At 47.0% G+C, this 25,077-nt stretch overlaps 9 protein-coding genes across 9 annotated transcripts; 6 read left to right on the top strand and 3 right to left on the bottom strand.

Moving 5' to 3' along the window:
* Window positions 1-696: 696 nt before the first annotated feature.
* Window positions 697-2,953, top strand: N7483_004903 (fungal specific transcription factor domain-containing protein; the record flags this gene model as incomplete). Its single annotated transcript, XM_057088340.1, has 6 exons — window positions 697-1,251; window positions 1,305-1,505; window positions 1,558-1,647; window positions 1,703-1,753; window positions 1,829-1,947; window positions 2,002-2,953. The coding sequence occupies 6 exons, from the start codon at window positions 697-699 to the stop codon at window positions 2,951-2,953; spliced, it is 1,968 nt and encodes a 655-aa protein (XP_056948169.1).
* A 386-nt stretch (window positions 2,954-3,339) lies between these two features.
* Window positions 3,340-5,150, top strand: N7483_004902 (ankyrin repeat domain-containing protein; the record flags this gene model as incomplete). Its single annotated transcript, XM_057088339.1, has 3 exons — window positions 3,340-3,371; window positions 3,488-3,698; window positions 3,897-5,150. The coding sequence occupies 3 exons, from the start codon at window positions 3,340-3,342 to the stop codon at window positions 5,148-5,150; spliced, it is 1,497 nt and encodes a 498-aa protein (XP_056948168.1).
* Window positions 5,151-5,818: 668 nt separating this feature from the next.
* On the bottom strand, window positions 5,819-7,258 carry N7483_004901 (uncharacterized protein; the record flags this gene model as incomplete). Its single annotated transcript, XM_057088338.1, has 3 exons — window positions 5,819-6,633; window positions 6,708-7,009; window positions 7,164-7,258. The coding sequence occupies 3 exons, from the start codon at window positions 7,256-7,258 to the stop codon at window positions 5,819-5,821; spliced, it is 1,212 nt and encodes a 403-aa protein (XP_056948167.1).
* A 2,767-nt stretch (window positions 7,259-10,025) lies between these two features.
* On the top strand, window positions 10,026-10,615 carry N7483_004900 (uncharacterized protein; the record flags this gene model as incomplete). The annotated part of the gene is made up of 2 exons (XM_057088337.1): window positions 10,026-10,155; window positions 10,299-10,615. 2 exons carry the CDS (start codon window positions 10,026-10,028, stop codon window positions 10,613-10,615), a joined length of 447 nt encoding a protein of 148 aa, XP_056948166.1.
* Window positions 10,616-15,036: 4,421 nt separating this feature from the next.
* Window positions 15,037-16,606, top strand: N7483_004899 (tryptophan synthase; the record flags this gene model as incomplete). Its single annotated transcript, XM_057088336.1, has 2 exons — window positions 15,037-15,859; window positions 15,948-16,606. The coding sequence occupies 2 exons, from the start codon at window positions 15,037-15,039 to the stop codon at window positions 16,604-16,606; spliced, it is 1,482 nt and encodes a 493-aa protein (XP_056948165.1).
* Window positions 16,607-17,497: 891 nt separating this feature from the next.
* Window positions 17,498-17,914, top strand: N7483_004898 (uncharacterized protein; the record flags this gene model as incomplete). Its single annotated transcript, XM_057088335.1, has 1 exon — window positions 17,498-17,914. One exon carries the CDS (start codon window positions 17,498-17,500, stop codon window positions 17,912-17,914), a length of 417 nt encoding a protein of 138 aa, XP_056948164.1.
* A 1,516-nt stretch (window positions 17,915-19,430) lies between these two features.
* On the bottom strand, window positions 19,431-20,509 carry N7483_004897 (guanine nucleotide exchange factor SDO1; the record flags this gene model as incomplete). The annotated part of the gene is made up of 2 exons (XM_057088334.1): window positions 19,431-20,362; window positions 20,443-20,509. The coding sequence occupies 2 exons, from the start codon at window positions 20,507-20,509 to the stop codon at window positions 19,431-19,433; spliced, it is 999 nt and encodes a 332-aa protein (XP_056948163.1).
* A 604-nt stretch (window positions 20,510-21,113) lies between these two features.
* On the top strand, window positions 21,114-22,834 carry cp3 (carboxypeptidase C PRC1; the record flags this gene model as incomplete). The annotated part of the gene is made up of 2 exons (XM_057088333.1): window positions 21,114-21,600; window positions 21,669-22,834. 2 exons carry the CDS (start codon window positions 21,114-21,116, stop codon window positions 22,832-22,834), a joined length of 1,653 nt encoding a protein of 550 aa, XP_056948162.1.
* Window positions 22,835-23,667: 833 nt separating this feature from the next.
* On the bottom strand, window positions 23,668-24,576 carry N7483_004895 (40S ribosomal protein uS13; the record flags this gene model as incomplete). The annotated part of the gene is made up of 3 exons (XM_057088332.1): window positions 23,668-23,965; window positions 24,261-24,426; window positions 24,573-24,576. The coding sequence occupies 3 exons, from the start codon at window positions 24,574-24,576 to the stop codon at window positions 23,668-23,670; spliced, it is 468 nt and encodes a 155-aa protein (XP_056948161.1).
* Window positions 24,577-25,077: the final 501 nt, after the last annotated feature.

The following is a 25,077-nucleotide window of genomic DNA, read 5'->3' as shown; positions in this document are numbered from 1 at the left end:
GTATCACAAGCTTTCACATCCACTAGAATAAGAGCAGAATCTTCTAGGCTTAGTTTCATGGAGCCCCTGGCTAAAGTGGAAATTCTGGGGAACTGGTGCGCATGTTACTATTGCATAGTGAAACTGCCACCAACGCGGAGAAAGCGGGGAGAGCTCCCCGGTGCCGGATGACCACGGACCCTTACTCCATCAACTACTACTCAATCTTGAATTTTTCATGGTTTCTTGATCATATTCCTTCTGAATTGAATTGAAAATGTTTCAAGGATCCAAGCCTCAATCAAAGTCCATATATGGTGGCGTCAAGGCTCATCGTCGCCGCAAGACTTCCAAAGAAGAGCGGATCTGCCCTGTGTGTACTCAAGGGTTCAAGAAGGCGGAGCACTTGGCTCGCCATTTGAGGTCACATACAAAAGAAAAACCTTTCAATTGTCCTGTGTGTGATAAGGCTTTTGCACGACAGTAAGTGTCTCCCATGCACTCATTGAGATATGTTTCATTAATCTCCATTTCAGGGACACTCTCTTACGCCACTCACGGTCTCATCCAACAGCAGATGTGTTGTCAGACGCCTTTTACATGCCATCTCTGTCTACTCAAGGTAATCACGAAAGCAGTCCCAGCCAAGAGTCTCGATCTCCCGCTCTCAAGTCCTTTGACACCCCGTCAGCCTCATTCCAATTGAATTCTATATCAATGCCAGGAGACATCATGACTCTAGTATCGCCTCCAAACAGCACTTCTATCGACAAACCAACCCCGAATTTCTCTGCTGGTGATGAAACTGCGTATCCGACTCAAGTGAGTCCATTGACCTCGCTTTTCCCTCTGGAAGCCGCGGACACATGGCGGCATCAGCAGTCGAGTCTTCTACCCGGTCCATGGGACTACCAGATAGATAACCGAGATTTGGAGGCTTTGCTTACAGGAGATGACTTTGATCTCGATGCTGTGAATCTCTCATTGTTATATGCGACTTCAGACCATGTGCCCACGACAGACACGATGCCCGACTTAGATGATATTCGACCTTTGCAGCTAGAGTTTCACATTGACACGAACTCTACTGAGAGACATGCTAGTGTGGTTCAGAAAAAATGGCACACTTTTTCCGAAATTCCCCTTTCCGGTCAAATAACTCCTGTTGTACAGTCTGAGAACAACCTCATTGACGACTCATATCGAAAACGACTAGCAGAACGGCTCCAACAAAGGGTACAACATGGGATTCTACCTTCCACTCCTTTTCTTGTATGAATCTGGCATTTTCCTATTTTTCCATCAAAATACTAATGACTATTCAGGATTTGTGTGTCCAAGCGTATTTCTCCAAATTTCACCCTCTATTCCCAGTGGTGCATATGCCTACATTCCGACCGGGTATCCGGACTGCTGTTCTTCTTCTGTCCATATGCTCCGCGGGAAGTTTATTAATAGGCTCACCGCGCGCAGTGTCGCATGGTATTAGTATGTTTGAGAGGCTCAACAAGGCTACCCTCTCTTCGGTATGAACACTTGATAAACTGGTTCGGACTGGGCTTTGCTAATAACTTGCAGTGGGACACATACGTCACTAAGGCAGGAGGGTCCTCTCTGATTGCTTTGCAAGCGTCTATAATAGGACAAACTTTTGGCCTTGTAATGGGGGTATGGATATCATTTAACCGCAAGTTTAACATGGGCTCACCATTATTCTCAATAGCGGCCAAAAGACCTTGCTGGGATTGAAATGTTTCATGGAACTGTAATTGCGGTAAGTATTTTACAATTATTCTATCAGCTCTTTGAAAAATCGGTTTAATGACAAAAAATAATTGGAAAATTTCAGTGGGCACGAAAGGGGAAATTCTTCAACCTGGAGCACCCAGAATACAATTTTTTCGACGCCGATGGGCAGACATTGGAAGATACATGGCTATCCTGGGTTCAAATAGAAGTCAAAAAGAGGTGTGCCATTTTCTGAAAGACTAGTATTGAGCCAAAGCTAACTTAATATTTCAGAATAGTTATGGGTTTACACATTCATGACGCCGAACTTGCGAAAATTCATCACCACGAACCTCTCCTCCGACACGGAAGCAACCGTCTCCCCCATCTCTCCTCGAACGAGCTCTTCGCAGCCCCCAGCGCAGCTCAATGGAAAGTTCTAATGACTGAAGTTCAAATTAAAGCTTCTTCTCTAGAATATGCCCCTCCATCACCATCAACTCAACCCTCAATCTGCAACAACTTCCCCTCATCGCCTATACCGAGTGACTTTGCCCTATGCGGAATACTCCAATCAATCAGCGCCCTAGTTTGCGAAGAGCAAGGTCATAGGCCCAAATTCTGGTCATCAAAAACAACCGAAAATCATGATCTCCTCAAATCCTGGTACCGCACATACCATTCCAACATGGTTGGCAAACCAAGCTGGTTTTGTTTAATGATGCTCTGGCACTCCGTCTTCATGAATCTGCACTCGGATTTCAATGCTTTGGAATGTGCATTGGGACGAGAAGGCTACGACGTGGCACAGCGGTATATCCCCTACGCACGAAACTGGGTTCGTTCCACGGATGCAAAGCGCTGTCTTTTACATGCAATGTTAATCCAGAAAAACTTCGAGTCCCTCCCTGCGGGTGTGGAGCCCGCGATCCACGTTCCTATGTGTTTGTATCACTGCGGGCTTGTATGGGCATGTTTTATGTGTTTCGGTAATAGCAACCAGGATTCAGAGCCGATCAATATCTCTGTGGCGGATCAGCTACAGTTTTCAGAATTGAAACTGCATGGCGTTGATGCTATTGGGGCTTTCTTGGAACAGACTGGCAGGCTGCAGCCTGCGAAACTGGCAACCGGGTCCTTATTTCGAGTTATTGATTTATTACAGCGGATCAGTCATTGGAAGATCTCGCAGAGTTTGGCGTCGACTCTTTTAGCGCTGGTTGAGGAGACACAGGATTTTTTCTGATAAGCGGATATACCCATACCCGTTGATTCTTGTAAATATGGGGTACCGTTGAAGATGTACATGTAGTTCATCAGATAAATTCTCAATTCTTACTCTATATGGTTTTCAGGCTATGGCCAACATCATAAATGAGTCGTATGTATGGTGCTTTTCTTGATCTCGGAATCATCCGGGTGTCAATTAATAATTCAAATGTTTACATGGTGGTTGAACGCCCCATGGTTGACCCAAATAGGTGCCCGCTATAATACCCTAGTCTACATTCGGTTACTTTGTTAGACCTTCTTTTTGTGATATTCTTCGATTTTTCAACAATTCCTTTATATTGACTCAAGAAAAGTCTCATCTTCTCAGAAGTAACCAACTGAGAATTCAAGTCAATCACAATGGCTTACGTCCACTTTCATGAGCCTACCGAGTGGACACCATCAGTCCCCCTCCTCGATACAGATGGCTCGCCTCTCTACGAAACAGACTATACAGAGCCCTTTTACTCAGCATCATCACGGAAAACGACATTCCAATGCTTCATAGATACACCACCAGCTACTCAAAGAATTATCTACTCGCCCCCGGCGAAACAGCTACGCTAGACCCATTCTGGAATGCTGCTGCAAGTGGTAGCACGGAATCTCTCAATATTCTACTCGATTACTATCGCGACGAACCGTCTCCAGTGGAACCACTTGAGAAACGGCATTTCTCACTTGCAACAACAGCTGCTTCACATGGCGAACTCGAGACAGTAAGTTGGCTATTAGATCATGAGTCCCTATTGGAATCACTCCATATCCCGAATCCAGATTATGGGTCGATACTACTAGCTGCGGCTGGCTCATTATCAGTCCTGGGGCTTTGAATTCCGCGCCCTTACAATGATCTCAGTGCCTGGCTACGTGATCGCGTGTTTCGTGGGGAGAAATTGATCCAATTCTTACTTGAGAGGGGCGCGTCTCCTTGTACTACTGAGCTTGCTCCTCAACCACCCAGCGAAGATGGCGAAGGGCTCGTCGCTTGGTCCAGTTTTATTCTTTGTTCTGGTTTCGATTCCCAATCTCCGGAACAGCCAGTCGATGATGTTCTCAGCCAGGCTGTCTCGCGTGCTGGGTATGGGGTGGTTAAGCAGCTCATTGATGCCGGTGCGGATGTACATGCAAAACATAGACATCTGGATCAGCATCTATTTGACATGAATGATATCCATCGCGATTCTACAGCGCTGCATGTTGGCAGCTTGTACTGGAATAACGAGGGTATTCAGGCTCTACTAGATCATCATCATACAGGCAGTGCCAACCACAGTATTAGTGAGATGGTATGCTCACTCGATGGGAATGGCCGTACTCCACTTCACTGGGCAGCAAAAGGCTCTAGGCTAATTGGATGTTTACTACCTGATGAAGAACTTGACTTCCGCCTTGTTCGTACTTTTAAAGCACTCTTGGCTGGTAGTTCTGAGATGGTTAATCACAAAGATAAAGATGGATTGACACCGCTTCACTATTTTATTCAGCTTCATGCTGGGTGTGGTGAGACTAAACATTTCGAAAATGCCTTGAGGATCTTGCTCAAAGCTGGAGCGGACCCGAATATCAAGGATAATAAGGGCCAGTCTTCTCTACATCTACTCGCCATTAACTCAATCGATAGCGAGCCACTTAATCCTAGCATACTCGATCTACTTTTGGCTCGTGGTGCAGGTATAAAGGATGTTGATAAGGACTGGAGTACCGCATTCCACATCATGGCCAAGAATCTTCGACAGATTGAGGCGGCAAAGACCTTGTTGAGTGCAGGTGCTGATCCTCGTGCTGAAAATGCAAAGGGGAATACACCGTTTCATGAATTGATGCGGTTCGGCATGTTACGGTTCAGACCCCGGGATTGTGTACGCAGGCTAGAGGATGACAAGGTGATGGTTGATGATCGAATCAAAGCGCAGGATGATATGTTTAATGCTTTGAGAGATGCAGTTTGGGATGGGATGATGGATCAACCCAATGCAGCGGGGATACACCGAGACAATTACGAGTTGAGGCGAGGAAGAAATGGTGGGAGTATGAGGAGAAGAGGAAGCGGATTTTGGCAAGGGGATGAGCTCGTCGAGTGGACAAACCATAACGTTGGAGGACTTGAAGCTTGTCAACTGGTGTTCTCCTTTCCTCCATCTGCTAAAACACTATACCATCGACCCTGAAAATACCAATATGACCTCCACATATCGATGTCCAAGCTGAAGCAGAGCGGATTCCGGAGGATTTCCTGCCAATTCCACCTGTGCAGTTGTCACTATGTACCCAAGTGCTCCGTACTCCGTTCATCGTATCAGCCTCGCGAATAATACCATCGCCACCCCTTACTCGTCATCGACTCCACCCAAGACCCAGACCCTCAAAATCTGCACAATGACAAGATGATCATCAATAGCCCCATAAAGATGTACTTACACACCCACTTTACTCCGTGCTCCATCAATGTAAATCAATTGATGTGATTTAGGCTAAGATCGAGCGTGGACCAGTTGACGCAAAGTAGCGGTGAAGTCCCAACAAGGACCCATCAATTGATTACAAGAAAGGAATAGTAGAAAAGAAGAAAAGATAAATAATAAGAGAATCTCCTTAAGAGATTTTATTCAATAAGCACTAATATATAATTTCGGTGTATCATCAAAAACCTTGACTGGAAAAAAGAAAAAAACAAAGGAAAAAAGGAGAGAAACAGAGGCAATAACCTCAACGAATCTCTCACACCAGCAAAACACGTCACGCATCACGCATATCGTACATCCCATCCCAAATCAAGAACCTGCTAACCGATCTGGAAGCCAAGCAAATTGATGGGGGTAAGACATTAAAGGAGAAATTACTTGAACATCCGCTTCAAGCGCGCGAAGAATCCACCCTTCTTCTTCTCGGCCTGCTCGCTGGTCTGGGGCTCATCGGCCTTGGACTCAGCACCCTGAGCAGGGGCAGAAGCAGCAGGTTCTTGAGCAGAGGGAGCAGCCTCCTGCTGAGGCGCCTCTGTAGCCTTGGTCTCCTCACGCTTCAAAGCAGCCTCGGGCTTCTTCAGCTCACCCTCAGCAGCGGCCACAGCACCCTTGTCGGACTTGGAGCTGTTCAAGGCAGCGTTGGCAGCCGCGACGGCATCTGGGTTCGCCTTGCTGGGAGATCCGGCAACAAGCTTGGACTCAGCGATAGGCTTAGACTCGGCGACAGGCTTGGAGACGGGGGTGAAGTCGGTGGTAACGGTGGGAGCTGCAGCCACGGGAACGGGCTCAGGAGCAGTGTATGCGGCTGTAGAGGCGGGACCGGCACCAGCCAGGTTCTCGGGTGTCTCGGTGACAGCCTGCTTCTCTTCCTCCTCGGTCTTGGCCATCTTGGGTGGCTTGACCTCGTCGTTGGAGAAGATGGGCTTCTCGTAAGGGCGCTTGGTGTGCGCAGCGTCGAGAGTCTCGGAGGGAACTGTCGCGGGCTCGCCGTGGTTGTGAATGGCAGCGGCGGCGGTAGCGGGGGCCTTGGTTGACTCGGAGGTCTTGGGGCGCTCAGGGAGAGAGTTCTCGAGGGCTGTGGTACCAGCAGCGGTGGAGGTTGCAGATTCTTCAGCAGCAGTCTCGCTGGTTGAGGGGTATATCTCGGCGCCAACGCTAGTCTCCTTGACAGAGCTCTCGGGGAGGACAGCTGTGAAAAATGTGAGTGAATCGTTCGTTTCGCTTTTTTTTGCATATTTTTTTATGGAGGGGCTCTGAGCTTACACTTGACCTGCTTCTCACCAGCATCCAGGGAGCTAGCCTGAGCATCCTTGGAGGCCTGGGCCTTGTCTACAGCATCCTGCACGGTGGTCTCGGCCTTTTGAGTCTCGGGGACAGTTTCAGGCTTCTCGGCCTCCTCGACCTTCTTCTCGGCCTCTTCAACCTTGGTCTCGCTTTCCTCAGCCTTAGAGTCGGTCACTGCAGCCGCAGCGGGGGTCTCAGTGGCTTGCGATTCAATAGGAGCTTCTGTCTGCTCAACGGACTCGGGCTTCACGTCATTTGTGGGTGTCTCTTCACTGGGGTTACTATTGATGGTCGAAACAGGGATTAGCGGGTTTGCGCTCCAAACGGTTTTGGTCGATCATAACGGTTCCGTCGTCATGCGACCAACCAAAAAAATCATCTGCGCTCTCACTGGCGCAAATGAGCCCAAGGCCCGGAAGATAGTTTATGACTTACACATTCTCAACCTTGTCAGCGACCTTGTCGACAGCAGCAGCAGCGGTGGCCTTGGCGCCACCCTTCTTCTTTCCCTTGCCACCTTTCTTGGCCATTGTTGAAATAAGGAAGTTGTGTTCTGTGACCACGGTCAATAAGTGTGACGATTGACAAATGCGCGCAATGTGAGCTCACTTGAGAACAATTGGTGATTACCGATGACAGGTAAGAGATGGAAAGAGGAAAGATTGAGAAGAATAAGAGTGTGTCGGGAGTGGGCCAAGTAAGGGATGGCGGCGATCCGGTATGCTGGATTGAGCTCCCTATCCGTGGTTCCTACAATACTGACGATGCAAAGGTTCTGGAACGAAGGGAAATTGCTTTATGACAATGGGGCCTTATTACGTAGAGGACAAATGGCCTATTTCTACTAACTCTGAAATTGAAGTGTTTATTATTGGAAACATTGAAACAATTCATTTCAATGTGGCCGTGTTTACCCGTCACAAGTCCAACATCACCAGGGCAATTCAACGACCCGGGAACAGATATGACCAGTTGACAGTCGATATAGAATCCCAATTGCTTTCTTCTTTCTAGTTACTCTGAATGCGATCCCTTTCATAGTTCCGCACTCAGATGTCGTGTGCCTCCTGCAGCGCGCTTGGACCATACTGCAGCCCTAATGCCGGATCGGGTAATAGGGCTGCTGCGAGTGCTCGCACTAAGGGGGCGACAGGAGGCTCGAGGGGGCGATCTGGGGTTGACCGTTATGACCCCTTTACTTGCAAGGTAGATCATTTTGGGCTCCTAGATAACAGCTTGGACACATGTCTCTAGGTACTAAGTAGTCACTACGTGGATTAATACTCCAGGGCTATCTCATCTTTTCCCCTCTAAGGATGAGAATGCACTGACATTCCTGAGCACGGCAGGGAAATGACATCATTCCAGAGGCTCCATAATCAAAATAGTATAAAAATAAACCAGTTGATCTGAAAGCGATTTCGGGCTTATTTTTGTTCATCGTAATCAAAGGCATCCTTGGATGCCTCGGCGGCAAAAGCACTGCCAGGACCCACGAGTGTCTGGGTGGGCTGTACAATGAAAAGCGCAATGATGTCAATCCATGGGTATTCATGCAAAGGACGCGTGTGCAATACATGTCAATGTAAATATTATGGACTTTGATCGAACCTTGGAAAGTTTCGGAAGACTCAAAGACATGGATGAGATGAATGCCAGGTGTGTTTGCATTGATCCTAAGTAAAATGGATATATATCTGGGACCAGACTGTATTGTACTGCATAAAACATCATGATGCCAATATCAACTCCAACTGTCCAGGACTCTCGTAGGGATATCACTAGCCAGAGCGATCGGAAATAGACTCGGAGCAGAGACGGATAGAATAAAAAATGAAAAAGATATTGTATTCTTTCTTGTAAAGACCGCAATAATAACTCCGATATTTGCCTTATGAGACAAAAGAGAATCATTGCTGGAATCGAATACGCCGTTCTGCATATAAAAAGAACCAAAAATATTGACCGACGCAGGGGTCGAACCTGCAATCTCTTGATTCGTAGTCAAGCGCCTTGCCATTGGGCCAGCCGGCCTTGTTGAAAAGATTGCAAAAGTTGGCTACATGAGCGGAAGCCTATTGTAGTGGAAAAAAATGGCAAAAAGTGGATATTCTTAGTCATCACTCGGCATCTTTGTGCCGAGAAATGGATGCAAACACCACAAACTCACCGGTAGATTCCGGTTTTCTCCTCTTTGCTGACGTCTCATATTCCCCATGATGCAACCTATGGTCGGTGTTCGGTGGTCCGGTCGCTCCTCTTTACTCCTCTTTCCGTGGGGGTCTTCGGGTTCTGGAAGCCTTCGCTGCATAACGTAAACTTTCTACGAGTCTCCAGGCACGATTGATGCACGGGATAAATCTTGTCCTTGGTTCGTCTGACACTGACAACTCCGGCCATGATTCATCTCTAATAAAGAGCCAAGTCAAATGATCTTAAAATTGACCGATTGCAGCCATTATTCATTCTCAATAGTCACAAGTGTATAATTCCATTATCGCTCCTCCGGGTTAGTCCGATCGGGATCATCGGGCAATCAGCGCCTTCATAGTGGTAATGGTCCCAAGTCGCGCCGCCGGTGTGCGAGTAGCGCCCCCCTCGCACAGACAGTGGATATTCTGCAGAACCAATGACGGGGCTTTCTTAATCCAATTATCTGGAGTAGCACTGGGGAGTCGAGGGGAAAAACAGACTGGGACATTGTTCTATACGGAGTCCGCTGTAAGGCATTGGAAATAATACACCGGATCGGGGGCCGGACATTGGTTCATTCCCACATTCCCACGGTTCAAATGTTCCTGGGCTTATCGCGCGTACTTCACTGTACATCACTTTGTGCCCTGTTGCATCCGAGTTTCATTTCCCTCATATTCGCCCCATCTCGCTACTGACCCGCCGGCCTTTTTCCTTCTTCTTTCCTACTTTTCTTTTTTTTTCTTCCTTCAAACCCACTACAATCTCAATACTCTGTCAAGCATAGAATGGTCATACAGTTTATCGACCGTCTTGTTCCTACGTGCTTGCACATCCTCCGCGTCCGTTCCCAATCCGGGATTGGTCTGCACCTGTGAGGCCTGAATAGTTCCCTTACCAACACCACCATCTTTCAACTTTCAAAATGACGTTTCGTGAGAGAGTCAGAAGAGTGTTCCACCGCTCATCCAACAGTACCAGTCAACTCAATGGAAAACCAAAAGTGGAATACTATCGTCGCAATGAGGTTCCCCCTCCAAGTTTCGGGGCCCATTTGATAAGGAACACCAAAAACGTTTAGCCGCTTGGTCTTTTGACCGCGCTATGGAGGAACGCCCACGTTCCCTGGACCTTTCCTTATCACCTTGCGCCACTTTTGATAACCCATGTCCATTTGATTCGGATGATACTGGCGATATCTCTCCTGACGATGATGGTGTTGCTATCGACCCAGGTATGTAAAAAGAAAAACACCATCACACCAACCCCGGGAAACTTCTCCTTCTGCCCCCATCCGAGAAACGACCCCCTAAACCGGAATCCCCCCCATGGTGAAACAATAAATTTAAAACATCTCCCTGACGTCCATCGCCACAGCTATTTGGGACTCCCCTGTCTCCCCCATTTCCACTGACTCGCCCCGCCCTGCCAACACGGGCTCTCAATCATCCACTGTCGTCAACTCCGACAGCTACAATGGGTCGATGATGACCCTTCTGCCAGAACCCTCTGTCTATGAGATTCCAGAGGATCCCATCATCCAGTTGAAAGAGTCAATCCGTTACACATCACCCATCGTGCGCTCCATGTCACCTGCTCCAAACTTGAAGTCGGCTCCATATCCGACAAAGCAGCTGCCATTTGCTCCCGAGGATCTCACCCGCGCCTTGATCGGTCTACAGGTCTGCGCGTAACCTTGTACACCCTTACCCGCTTATCCTCTTTTCTTGTTACACATCCCGGAGAGTGTCCTTAGTATCCTTTTTATTACCCTTTTCCTCTATTGTCGGCTTATCGTCCTGGTTTGATGATTCTCGATTTTCCTTTTTCATCCCTTGCTTTTTTTCACCTGGGATTTCTTATACGATCGGTTCCTATGGAACTTGATGTGTCGCTACTTGCTTCCGAAGGAACACTATCACGACCCTCACACGAACCCTCCGATCGGAACGATGGTCATTCTGACATCGGTCCAACCAGTCTGTGAGACCGAGCTTTCATTTCCTTGTGAATGAAGCTAGGATCCAGACTGTGTTTCTCTTTTTACCCTCGGTTTCTTAGAACCTATTGCATTGCATTTGAGCGTATACCCGTTCGGAGTTTTTGCTTTACGCGATGCACCCATATCGCTGCGACATTATCAATGTCACTTAGAAAATACAAATACAAGTTGCTTGAATATTAAATTGCCAGTCTCGTAATCGTAAACTCGGAATCTACCATGAACCATATCCACCTGTGGACACTGCCATCTGAATTTCAATAGTACATATAGCTGAAATTCATAACACTTGAAGTCACATCTAAAGTAATCCATGGACTCTGTTCTAGATTTCTCTCTCATCCAATCTGGATTAACCCCGCCAGCCAAGCCTTTCACACCCCGCACCCGATCGCTTCTCCGTCTCGGCATCCACGAACGAGGTAATGATCCTTACCGATCGGCCCTGGCCTTTTTTTCTTTGAGTGGTCGCTGGAATGTGCTGGATTCCAGCATGACGAATGAAATGTGAGTTTATATAACTTTGTTCTGATGTCAGTTGAGATGAGGGGACCATTCATCCGAGTCTTCGTCACGTCTCGGGTACATGGATATCGCTCAAGATTACCTGCACCACCTTATAGATATACTTTATCCATGTAAGCGTGTAAATATCAAAATTGATTATTCAAGTTTGATTCAAATTCTATGCACATAGGGATACTATCCAGCATATTCAAATCATAAGTCTCTTCCAAGCACTTGAGGTTTGGGTAATCAGTCTACTTCGGAATACCTAGGTAGTCTACTCATGGTCACGGTCTACTTATCTACTCAACACTTAGATATCATAGTCTACTTATGGTCTGCTTATGAGCTACTCGTGGTCTACTTGTGGTTTGTTTATGGTCTGCCTATAGTCTACTCATGGTCTACTCATGGTCTACTCGTGGTTTGTTTGTGGTCTCTTGTGGGTTGCTTGTGGTTTACCTATAGTCTGCTTGTCTACCGAGACTCCCACATAGCTTGAGACTATCCAAAATATTCGTATATCCCAGTAAACTATTTGAATATTCCGTGAAAGTGGAAGTGCCTATGATAACTTGAATTCGTTATCTACATACATAGCATATGCCATCGGCGATATCATGATGGATGTCGGCACTGGCACTTATGTAAATCAAAAGAACACTCAAAAACCCACCATCGATGTAATATAACTTGAAATAATATTCAAAAAATGGTTTGATCTAGGTATGTACATCATTCAAATGGTTTACCACAGTGGTATATGTCGTAGATTCAAGTTCCAGATCCCCGCCAGCAGCATATGCACCTATCCAAATTTCCGTCAACTGGTCAAAGTCCATTCAGCTTGACTCCAGACCTCCCATAGATGTGCAGATAATTGTCTGTGTATGTCCAATATACCAAATGGTTGGACATGTTCGTTTAGATTTCTTTGCGTGGTAGCAAGAACAGAAAGAAGAAAAAGTAAAAAAAGCCTAAGAACCATAGAAAAGTCAGTATAATAGCATAGCATGATCGAATTTGTAAAAGATCGGGACTAGTATGAAAAAGCAGTGCACACTCACGTATCGACTGATATTTTACCAGATACAAGATTGAAACAGAGCAGCTATACCCTTAACGAGCTGCTTGACAATCTTGTACGAGAGCCAGACGACGAATTGTAGATCAGTGACAAGGGCGCCAATCACGCGACTGGGATGAAACCGTGACGAGGCAAGTCTGTCGGTGTGTATAGCATCACCGTTCATACTGATTGAGTTCTGAATACGAATATTCTCAAACTTTGAAGTTGGGCGCAAGTTGGAATTCTGAAGTTTAGGCGTCAAGATCAATATTGGTTAATGTTTTGATCCCAATTGAGTCTCAATTTCAACCAGGTCCAAATAAGTAGATAATATTGCAGCTTGATTAAGCCCACGTGGAAGAAACGAAGTTATTGGGACAAATGGGACAAATATATTAGCTGAGATCGGGGAGAAGAGCCGGGCGCTTATTTATGCTGTTCTTGGGTTGCTTTGTTTGGAGCTGATGCTGACCACGTCACAGTCTTCAAGTTCCCTGGCCTTCTATGCTTGTGCATATACCAGCTACCTGGTGCAAATTCTCCGCTTTCACATACTGCTTTTCTCGTATACATCCTTGTATATTTTCTTTTTTTATTATTTTTGGTTTCCTGGGTTCAGACAAGCCACTTCAAAGATTGTGCTCGGGTCCCTGGGTCATGTATGTGGTACAGGGGGGCTAACGTTGCGTCGGGGAGTAGTGCCTATAACGCAAGTGGGGGCATCTACATGGGTTCAAGGATTATGGTCAGACGTGAGGGGTCGAGATCCTGTTTATCTGTGTCTTTTCGTCGGGTATAAGTGCGTGGTTTGTTTGATCCGCGATGATCTGATAATTGGTCTTGCGCCTTGACCAATCTAGAAGGAGGTAAATATAGAAGCTGATGACTGGCATCTTAGAAATAATGGCTTACAGGTTCTCTGCCCGAGATGAATTATCTAAATCTTTGATTGGATGTTATATACGAGGTTGCTCATCTCTTTGCCACTTGAATAGTATATTCGGGATTTGCTTAGGTCGTATCTGGTTCGCATCGCCATCCACTCGCCGATGTTGGGCAGTCCGATGAAATCCAAGACAAACAAGCATATTATCGAGATCCTTACCTTTCTGATCACATTCCTGTCTCACGCACGAAATCTTCTAGAATGTCTAACAATATCCCCAAATACTACCATCACATGACCTTCCACGCTTTAGGGGCCTTCCGTTCTGCTCAAAATGTACAGCAAATACACAGCTCTGTAGTTCGATTTAAAAGATTTTCAGGAGTAGAATAGATCTCATCATGGGGCCATTGATCAGCGCCGCATGAACTCCCAGTGTTAAGCGAGATGACCAATTTCATAGTGGATTTCATCACCATCCAAACTGGCGAATCTTGTTTAAAGGATCGAAAGAACATGAGAGCTGTGCACTTGACTTGGCAAGAACCACAAATAAATTCCAAGGGAGCTAAACTAGTACGCCGAGTGATACATGGATAAAATCCGGTTCAACCCTTGAAAAAGCATTCTACTAGTAGTAGGAACTGCCCCTCAGTACTAAATGGCATGCAGCCGCATGCTTCCCCCGCTTCTGTGATTCCAACTTGAAGGACCAATCTAGATCAAAGCTGTAATATTCTCTTATCAGTTCAGCTGAGTGCGAACGACTCGGATTTTAGGTGCATGCACTAATTTAGGTGCTCTGGGATATATGTGGATTCTCACCATGTTTCAAGTTTTGGGGCGGGCCTAAGCGCTCAGCGCGTTGGTGATTTTGCCATACATATTGATATTTTGATTACGTTTGATGGCACAATACGTAGCATTATGAATATCACCGTGTGATTATTAGTGATGATGTGCTCCAAGGTTAAAAGGTTTAATCCTCATCCTGATTCCAGGTCAGTGTTCTGTGATTTGAACGTGCTCCTATTGGAGACTATTCGTCTTGCCAAGGATGTGTACTAGTAGGGATTATAAAAAACTAATGTATAATACAATTGCAATGTAATAATATCCATAATGAGTTTAGCCGATCATTGGACATGAACATCCCGAAAATAGGCATTGTCTTCAACTTGGAGTAGAGCTGAAAAAAAAGAGTCTCGAGAATTGATACCCATGTTCGGGTTGGCGCTTCTCCTACTATGAACCGGGAATTCGGCAACAAGGAGATGAATCGGACTCGGAGTGCCCAACTGCGTGAGTGCCAGAAAAATTGCGGGATATTCAACACTACTGGCAGTGCTAGTAATGCCTTGTCAATAGGTGTTCGAATTATCATAGTTGTCACACCGTATTTAAGGCAGGCACAAGCCCGTCAGCTTTCTATCTGCGCCCTGTTGTATAACATCATTCACCGTCTCTTCCACGTGGAAGCCGCCTCAATTGCATATCTTTATACCCAATTGCCTCGCATACTTCAGTCCAGAACCAGCAGTACAAAAGTGGCTCTATTCCTCTGGTCCGAGTCGTTTTCAAATGTTGTCTCATTGAACTTTTCCAAAGTCCCACATTCCATTGTGCCTGCATCAGGTCCTCAATCAACACAATGTTTCAATCTTTCCGATTTCTTTGCTTTCCATCTCAACAGGGTTCTAAAGATATAGATCCTGCAGATAATGCACACATTATACCTCGGCTGAGATCAATTCGCCGAGCAACCAACTATGCTAGTATCCCCCGTCGGGTACGGGAGAAAGCACTCTCCCGCGAGAAGAGTGTATCATCTACCCCTTCTGGTCGAATTTCAGCTCATCCCTCGCGTCCACAATCGCCATTGACAGGGACAATTAGCACATGCTCTTCCATATTCATATCCGATGCAGACTCTCAAATCACAGCAACCTCTGCAACCAGTGAAATTGCTTCCTCTTTCCCGGGGCAGCTTGTAAAGTTGCCTGCCACAGGCACTATACCTTCTAAGGATATCGACACACCGTATGTTTCGATTCTGCAGGAAGATGGCACACTGAAACCGCCACAAATTATCTTTGACGGCTATGGAGCCTATGGGGGCCGGTTTGCACCTGAATCCATCATAGGTTTCCTGACCAATCTGACCTCATTCTTCGAGACTGCTGTCTCCGACCCCTCTTTCTGGGCTGAGTTCGCCACATACCAGCGTGCCCAGCCCACCCCGCTGCAGATAGCAAGCAAGCTCACGGCCCGGGCTGGCGGCGCCACCATCTGGTTGAAGCGAGAGGATCAAAATGACTATGGGAGTCACAAAGCCCGCAACATCATCGGTCAGCTTCTGCTCGCCCGCCGCATGGGCTTTACCGAGATCGTCACCGACTGTGCAGCCGCAAAACACGGTAATTTTACCGCGGCTATGTGCGCACGCATGGGACTGCGCTGCGTTATTCTCATAGGTGCCGATGACGCCCGGGCACAGGAGGAAGATGTGCTCGAAATGAAGATGCTCGGGGCCAAGGTTTTGACTGCACGAACCCCCCTCAGGCATGGGCTCTCTGCGCGCTGCAATCACAGAGGCACTCCGCTATTCAGTCTGCAACTACGAATCCACGTACTACCTCATGGGAGGACCAGTGGGCCCGAATCCTCTGCCAACCATAACACGCACGTTCCAGGCACTCCTAGGCGAGGAGGTCGCGGCCCAGATGTACGAGGCGGCTGGTTGCCAGCCAGATGCTGTCGTCACCGCTGTTGGCAGTGGGAGTGGCGCTGTTGGACTTTTCAGGCCATTCCTTCAGAATCGGAAGATCAGATTGATTGGTGTGGAGGCTGCCGAGGCTGCTGCACTCACAGAGGGAGAGCTTGGTGTGCTTCAGGGGTCACGAACTTTAATGCTCCAGAATGAGGATGGGCAAATTCGTGACGCTCACTCTATCTCACCAGATCTCAATCTCTCGACCGTGGGGCCTGAGCTAGCCCATTGGAAGGACTGTGGTCGTGTTGAAATCCAAACCGCTACTGATGCGGATGCCCTGGATGGGTTCAAAACCATGCAACACCACGAGGGGATTCTGGCTGGGCTGGATTCCAGTCACGCAGTACGAACCACCCTTGATCTAGCAGAGGAGCTTGGACCTGGTAAGAATGTTGTTCTGTTAGTGACGGGCTGTGATGCTATTGGTCTCTGGGGGGTTAACGTTTGATGCACTATAGCATGAAAATCCTGATAAGGAAAGAATGATGGGTTACACAAGTGGGAAGGAGTTAAAGGGGGCGATTCTGCCTCGTATAGTCTTGTTTGTCTTGCTTTAATGATCATGATGATGCCTCAATTTTCAGTCACACATGTGATTATGTTCGATCTTGGATACCCGAATGGTTTTGATGTTGATATGAAGTTGGAGTTTTGATATTCCTCACTGGATTCACTCGTTGTATAATATCATGTTGTTTCTTTTATAAATTTATGGTTGATGTCCTTTTAACGTGGTCTCACAATTATACGTAATTCTGTCAAGTCCCTGAAGATCCTCTTCACATCGTCTGCAATGCAAGTGATGAAGAGTGTACTTTTGATCGACGTTGAGAGGGGTAAACTCGTGAAATATTGCCAGAAGTAGCTGAAAACTTTAACCATGCATCGGGTACTAGCAGGAGGATTGCCACAAGACTCGTCAGGGGGTTGGTCTGGCTTTTGATGCCGAAAAAAGGTGAAGAAGAGTATTGCTTTGAAGCTGTTGTCAGTTCTGTTCATCAGACAATAGGCATTTTTATCTGGTCTTGATCCTTGAGATGAGTTCATTCATCTCATACCTTTGATCTACTATTGAAGTTGCTAGGCTGATTAAAGGCGATTTTAAGAGCGAGGGATGTGCGGTGCTAAGTGATGTGACTCGTCAAGCCTGCTTTCCCCGCCCCCTTACAATACTTCCCACCTTGGAAGGTTGATTGGTGCTACAACTCTCAGATTACGCATAGATCTTCTATTTTATCTCAACCTTGGAAACTAACATCATCACTATATTATTTTTTACCACTCTCTACTCCGAACTACAAAGTACCAGGCACGCTACACAGGCCGAGAAACTACCACGATGACCTCGGACGCATCATGTAGCCTTTATGTTTCCATGAAAAATGGCGAATCGGAAGCTTCGTATAAATACTGGGGTCTCTTTATCAACAGCCCCACAACACACCAACAGCTAGTTCTCCATGTTGAAGGCTTTTCCAAGAACTTTCGCTTTGACCGACAATTGGCAGATCCTCGCGACTCCGACAATTTTTCAGAGCTTATTCATCTGTGTAATGTGCCTGTTTCACACATTACACTCATCGATCAACCAGCAGAAGAAGCAGAAGTCCACAATGAGTTCGCAGGTTACAACTGCCAGGACTATGTCCTCCAGCTTTCGGATGATCTGGAGGCCAGAAAGCTTATCAACGGGAAAGATGCACAATACAAGAAGCAGAAGGCACTCGTGGCGAGCAAGCAAGAGGGATTTGACTAAACATTGACTGCAAAATAGCTAGTAATAACTAGCATATGAGCAGCAGAAGAACTCATTCTCAAGTGCACCCTTGAGCCTGGAATTTCTGATATATCACTTCCGTCGATTCCATTCTAACTTGGCTGTCTTGCGATTGGCACTTCGACAATTTTGTTCAATGATGTGGCCCAAGTGCATGATATTCTATGTGTTGTGGATAAGGGCAGTTGGACAAGCTAGATTCAATTCTGAGAATTGCACCCGATATTGAAATGGATCTATTGATCACCAAGACAGTCCACCCCAGTCCTTCTAGAAAAGATCAATCTGGCAGATGGATCTGGAGGTCCATTGCAGACCCTGAGAGTTATCTTGGTTAGGGACTGGATACCTCTGATATGTGTATCAATCTCCCGAAAGGCACTTTGGACACTTTTGCTGCTTATACAGGTACTATCAAGCAAATAATTCGTGAGTTGTCCATAAAAATGCATTTCAAGTGTTCCAAATGTCTCAATCCAATGCAAATTTCTCTCGAAGCCGAAGTAAATCCTCTCGCTCGTCTTCCTGTATAGTGATCTTCTCCAAATCTCCTGTCTCATCCACTTCCGGGAATTTGATGCATATATGAGACAGAAAGCTAGCATTTGTAGGCCCTATGCTAGTAAGAAAAGAGCGTAGCATCCCTCGGTAGCGATTTGCTACTAGTATTGAGTATTCTTGGAAAATAAACCGATTCCCACGGTAAAGAATTGACCCGGCCTTATTGGATGTTTGGCAAGTTGTATGCAACACTGCAATCTAAAGAACGGAATAAAGAAGAATGAAGATAATTTTGGACTAATCAATTCCACAAAGAGTAGAGAGAACCTAATCTCTTTGTTTCGTCCCAGCAGCATCCAGAGGGGCAAAATAGATTCGTTCGGCTAAGTCTTTGTTCAAAGGTACCTAGTACTGTACGAAGCGGCCATTACCAGTAGTCCCTTCCAAACTTGACCTTCACAGCTTTTTCTTTTTTCTTTTCATGAGCTATCTCCTATAGCTTCGTTAAAGTGAGCACAATTCTTGTATAAATTTATACTAATTCAAGTTGACGGGAGGGTCAGGCGGAGTTCTTAATACTTATCCCCTGATGTCCGCCAGTAGACATCTGGAACAGCCTAAACGATCGCCATAACCTATGACCCACGTAGATCGCCCGGCAGCGAGAAATGCCAGGCGACCTAAGGGATGCAAATTGTATAAATGGGTTAAAGTTTAGAGTGAAAATAGGTAAGTCGGCTATGAGATAGCCTCTCTATACATTCATTTTAACAACCTGAACCATCCGATCATACTTGTCAGCGAGCGAGTCCGATTTAGTCCTATGTCATAATATAACTTGAAACGACTTTTAAATGCGAGACAGGCGATAATGTCTAGAAATGTAAGGGCAGTGTCCAAAATAAGTCAAAACTTTTGCTGTCTATCTAGCGAAGTCATCAATCATTGGGCATGGTTCGTTCATGTACATAACAGTCTATGTCCTCGATGGTCATTAATCCTCATGTGTCACCGACATGTCCAAAACTTCCACTCGTCCACGACCACGGGTCTCGTTGCCAACAAAATCATTCAATCCCTTAAACGCACCAGGCTCAGCAAAACCAACGACTTCCCACTCATCGCCGCCAACAACCTCTTGTGACTCCACTGACTCAATATAGCCCATGATTTTGTCTCTCACGGTTCCTGCAGCCTTGGGCGCTCCCTCAGCATCAGAGTCTCCGGCCTCCGCATCAGAATCATCTCCCCGCTTAGCAGACTTCTTTGAGCCCTTGCCCTTCTTGTTGGACTTTGATCCGCCCGAAGAAGATTCCTTCTCTTTGCCAGCCCCCGCAGCAGGGGCAGCTTTGACAGACTGCTTAAGAAGTGATACAGGACAAGTAACACGCAGACGCATCCGAGCGCGCATTACAGGAATGGGTTGCCAGGCAATAAGAGCCTTCATGGCGTCCAGTGCTTGACTCTTTGCAGATCGGTTTGACGAAACACCTGTCCACATCGGCTTCTTAGGCTGTTCATCGCCCGCGCCAGGTCCATCACCAGTTTGCTGTTGTCCACTGGCCGAGCTCAGCTGGTCCAGCGCCTTAGAGATCATTCCCGATGTGTACACGCGCTTGGTGGTGGGGTCCACGAGTCGACCGGAGACGATATCCAAAACTTCCTTCTCCACGCGGTCAAGAATATCCTTGCGTTCTCGCTCGCCTACTTGCACTTCTCCTTTGCGCAAAATTTCTTGCAAAATCTCATCGCGAGGAGTGTCTGCGCCAAATGACTTGGCAAGTTCGGCCGAGGGGGCGGTTTGAGCTTTGGATACGGAAAGGAATACTGTTGGGACTTGGAGGACGTTATCGAGATCTTTTTCAGCGCCGGATCGGTATTCGAGCAGTTTGTTCTTGTAGCAGGCTAACTCGAAACGCTTTTTTCCTGTCGACAACCAAATGAGTTAGTTTCATACGACCAGCTGAAAATGCCCAGCTTATCTAGAGACTGCACTCGGCGCATACCTTTCTTTAGTCGAACAACAGACACATTTGTAAATTTGATCTGGTTGGAGGGTTGGTTGATCGGCATGGTGGGGTTAGCTGCACCAGGCAGACTTTTTTTTTTTTATAATGAGTGGAGGAGCAGTCAAAAGAGATGAGGTAGAAGTGAACGCAATCCAACCAATATATAGCGCAAATCTATGACGAGTCAAGTGTAAATGAAATATGTAGGCATGGATATCGTTTCCTTGCAGCAAACTTGAAGATCTGCTCGCTGAGTCAGCACATTCCCTTTTCTGGACCGGAACTCGTGACCCCCGCATGACTCGAGCTGACTCAGAAGGGGATTTGTTTGTTGATTGGTTCCTTCTTATCACGGTCATGCCCAATCCGGCGTCATCAGTTCCCCCAGGGTTCTCCCCAACCCTGGAACCTCCTCTTCTCCTCACTACCACCCTAAGTTCCCCCTGCTATTGTTACTCCAAGGAATCACTTTATTATTATCTCACTGGACACCGTTGGTTAATGTACGTCTTCTATTCCCTCTATCTGATCTACTTCCTATTTTGAGTAGGATATCGTGTGAGCTGTTTACTGATAAGCTGCCGTCTAGACCCTCTCGGTATCCGCTGTCCACCACAAGCTATCATTACCATCCATTTTATCCCAATCTCAGTTGAAACCCATTCAAAATGAGACTTCTGCCTGCCACCTTGTTGGTGGGAGCTGCATCGGCAGCAGCTCCGCCCGTGCAGCAGGTCATGGGTGGTCACTACGAGGCGCTTGAGGCTTTGGCCCAGGAGCACGCAGACACCATCTCCAAGCCCCTTCAGAAGCTCCAGGAGGAGTTCAAGACCCTTTCTGACGAAGCTCGGGGAATGTGGGAAGATGTCACAAATCTTTTCCCAAACTCGGACCACTTCCCCATGCTGTCGCTACCCAAGAAGCACACTCGCCGTCCTGACTCCCATTGGGACTCTGTTGTTCGTGGAGCTGATGTTCAGAGCGTCTGGGTTGAGGGCACTGATGGCACTAAGCACCGTGAGATTGATGGAAAGCTTGAGGCTTACGATCTCCGTGTCAAGAAGGTGGATCCTAGCGCTCTAGGCGTTGACCCCGGTGTTAAGCAATACAGTGGTTACCTCGATGACAACGAGGAAGACAAGCATCTGTTCTACTGTAAGTCCAATTTAGACAAACCCAGACCCTTTGGACAATTTTCTCTGGCTTACACATATTCCACACAGGGTTCTTTGAATCTCGTAACGACCCCGAGAATGACCCCGTTGTTCTTTGGTTAAACGGCGGCCCCGGCTGCTCATCCATGACTGGTCTTTTCATGGAGCTTGGACCCAGCTCTATCAACAAGAAGATTGAGACCGTCTACAATGATTTTGCTTGGAACTCCAATGCTTCCGTAATCTTCTTGGATCAGCCTGTCAACGTTGGTTACTCCTACAGTGGTTCCACTGTCAGCGACACCGTTGCTGCTGGAAAGGATGTCTACGCCTTGCTGTCTTTGTTCTTCCGTGAATTCCCCGAGTATGCTAAGCAGGATTTCCACATTGCTGGCGAGTCCTATGCCGGTCACTATATCCCTGCCTTTGCGTCGGAGATTCTCTCCCACAAGAACCGCAACATCAACCTCAAGTCTGTTCTGATTGGTAACGGTTTGACTGACGGCCTGACTCAATACGAATACTACCGCCCCATGGCTTGTGGTGACGGTGGTTACCCAGCCGTTCTGGACGAGAGCGCCTGCCGCTCTATGGACAACGCTTTGCCTCGCTGTCTGTCCATGATTGAGTCTTGCTACAACAGCGAGAGTGCCTGGATCTGTGTCCCAGCCTCTATCTACTGCAACAACGCTCTTCTAGCCCCTTACCAGCAAACCGGTCAGAACGTCTATGATGTCCGTGGCAAGTGCGAGGATAGCGCCAACCTTTGCTACTCAGGTATGGGCTACGTGTCTGAGTACCTCAACCAGGAGAGCGTACGTGAAGCCCTGGGTGCCGAGGTCGATGGCTTCGAGAGCTGCAACTTTGACATCAACCGCAACTTCCTGTTCCACGGCGACTGGATGAAGCCCTTCCACCGCCTCGTCCCTGGTCTTCTTGAGCAGATCCCAGTCCTCATCTACGCTGGTGATGCTGATTTCATTTGCAACTGGCTCGGCAACAAGGCCTGGACTGAGGCTCTTGAGTGGCCCGGTCAGGAGGAGTATGCCCCTCTTGAGATGAGCGACCTTCTCATCGAAGAGCAGGAGCACAAGGGCAAGAAGATCGGTGAATACAAGTCTCACGGCAACTTCACCTTCGTTCGCATCTTTGGCGGTGGCCACATGGTCCCCATGGACCAACCTGAATCCAGCTTGGAGTTCTTCAACCGCTGGTTGGCTGACAAGCAGTTCTAAGAATCTTCAATTTCGTCTTTCCCGCTCACTTATCATTACTGCTTTGAAATTTGCTTTCTCGTTCCATTATGATTTTTGATCTATCTCGTTTGGGCGACATGCATGTGTCACTACGCAAAGTTTCGTGAGGATTTAGATTCGATCTGGTTTGGCCTTGCTCTAGTAACGTGGCTCGAGACGTTGGGAAGTAAATAGGTTTCAAGATTTGTCAATAAATTCTCTTTACATCTATATACCTCCACGTTTGGTGTAACTCAATAGAATCAGAACCAAGAAATATCTACTAAGCCGTAATATGCTACTACATAGTAGCCTGAACATTGAAGTAAAGCGCTGCTAGTAGTAGCCAACTGGTAGAAATTCGAGTCAAAGTTTGTAGGGCTGAGGACCAATATGCTCCCTTGAACTCCAGCAGAATCTAGACTACGCCACCAAGTTCAACTCTGATGGGGAAGTTTGTAAAACGCTATTTCTACGGGGACTTTACAGCGCACATTAAGAGGTCCACGGGTTTACGGCCTTACAGTGAGAACACAAGCAAGACACAGATGTACGGGCCTAGGGAACTTGCAAGGTTACATCTGGTGTTGGGAACCACAAGGACACATTTGCAGGGAAGATAAACCGGAAGAGGTTCTCCCATCATGTACGGGTCAAAAATAAGCAATCAATCGGTCGTTTCATATTGGTATGATTCATTTTCAATTTTTATGACTGGCAACACACCCAGCCAGCGGGGAAAAAAAGATCCCACAGATGCCCGTAGAAACACACCAGGAAATAAGGAATCCCTCCAAAATAAAGCCCCTTGAAAAAAAGACAGAACAAATAGTTTAGCCCTTCTTCTTGGAGACACCGACGGTGCGGCCACGGCGACCAGTGGTCTTGGTGTGCTGACCACGGACACGGAGACCCCAGTAGTGACGGAGACCACGGTGGGAGCGGATCTTCTTGAGGCGCTCAAGGTCCTCACGAAGCTTGCTGTCCAGACCGTTGGAAACAACCTGGTGGTCCTTGCCATCGGTGATGTCGCGCTGTCTGTTCAGGAACCAAGAGGGGATCTTGTACTGGGTGGGGGTCTGAAGAATGGTGACGATACGCTCCAGCTCTTCGGTGGTGAGCTCACCAGCACTATATAAAGAAAATCCGTCAGCACTTCTGCTCGCATAGCCATGAAATCAACAAATTCCATAGAGCCCTGCAATGTCTTCTTCCCCAGTCGATTCGGTTTATATTGTTGGCGAGTGTCGATTCATCGCACAAACAAATTTGAAATTTTTCTGAAGTGTCGAACTTGAAATATGATATATGCGAAAATGTGTTGTCGTTCCTTTCCTTTGTATCTCCATTTCCATTCAAGATTTCAAATCCAAGACATTGCAGGGTTCATAGGTCGATGTTGTGAATGTAGCAAGAAAAAACGTACCGCTTGCTGAGATCGACATCGGCCTTCTTGCAGACCAAGTTGGAGTAACGACGACCAACACCCTTGATCTGGGTCAGAGCGTACATGATCTTCTGCTTGCCGTCGACATTGGTGTTGAGCAGACGCAGAATGTACTGGAAGTTCGTCTTCTCGCCGGACACGAGCGCTGTAGGATGAAGAATGACATGTTAGCCAGGTCGTTCTCTTATTTTGAGATTTCGTCGTGCTATCCGCGAAATTGCAGTAGCGAGAGTTTGCGATGTATGCTGAATATCATGGAGAGTCGATGTCTGCGTGGGAGAGAGAACGTACACATGATGGGCGGATTGGCGCGAGTACTCGCGATTGATTGTCGACAGAGGGATGGAGAGGAGGAAGTCTCGAATGACTTTGCTGTCCGTTGTGGGATCGGGTAATTGGGACGCTAACCGTATTTGGTAGTGATTGTGTGAGGGCTTCTCGCTTGCCCAACGCTAATCCTAATTAGGTCATATTGGAATCACCTGATTGAAATCCACTGATAAAGGTCACATGATGAGATCTGTATTGTTACATTGTAAACCTCACCAAAATTGACACATAGAGATTACTGGTAATAAACGATGTATCAATCGTCTCCCGAGGTCGTCAATCAGTACGACTGTCCAACAATCTAGCAACTACATAGTCCTGATAGCTATTGGATAATAAACAAGAGCTATGAAATTCTCAACCTTGGATACTGTTGAACGTTTTCTTTGACCTCCTCTGATCTGGTGTATTGAATCTCAGCCCCAGTTCTTTCATCACAAAGTCGCGATGGGCCCCTGCACTTTGT

The sequence above is a fragment of the Penicillium malachiteum genome, assembly GCF_028827825.1.
Source record: "Penicillium malachiteum strain IBT 17515 chromosome Unknown utg000002l:1.0-8849297.0:1.0-8852440.0, whole genome shotgun sequence".
Lineage (NCBI taxonomy): Eukaryota > Fungi > Ascomycota > Eurotiomycetes > Eurotiales > Aspergillaceae > Penicillium > Penicillium malachiteum.
This window is presented reverse-complemented; position numbering and strand designations above follow the sequence as displayed.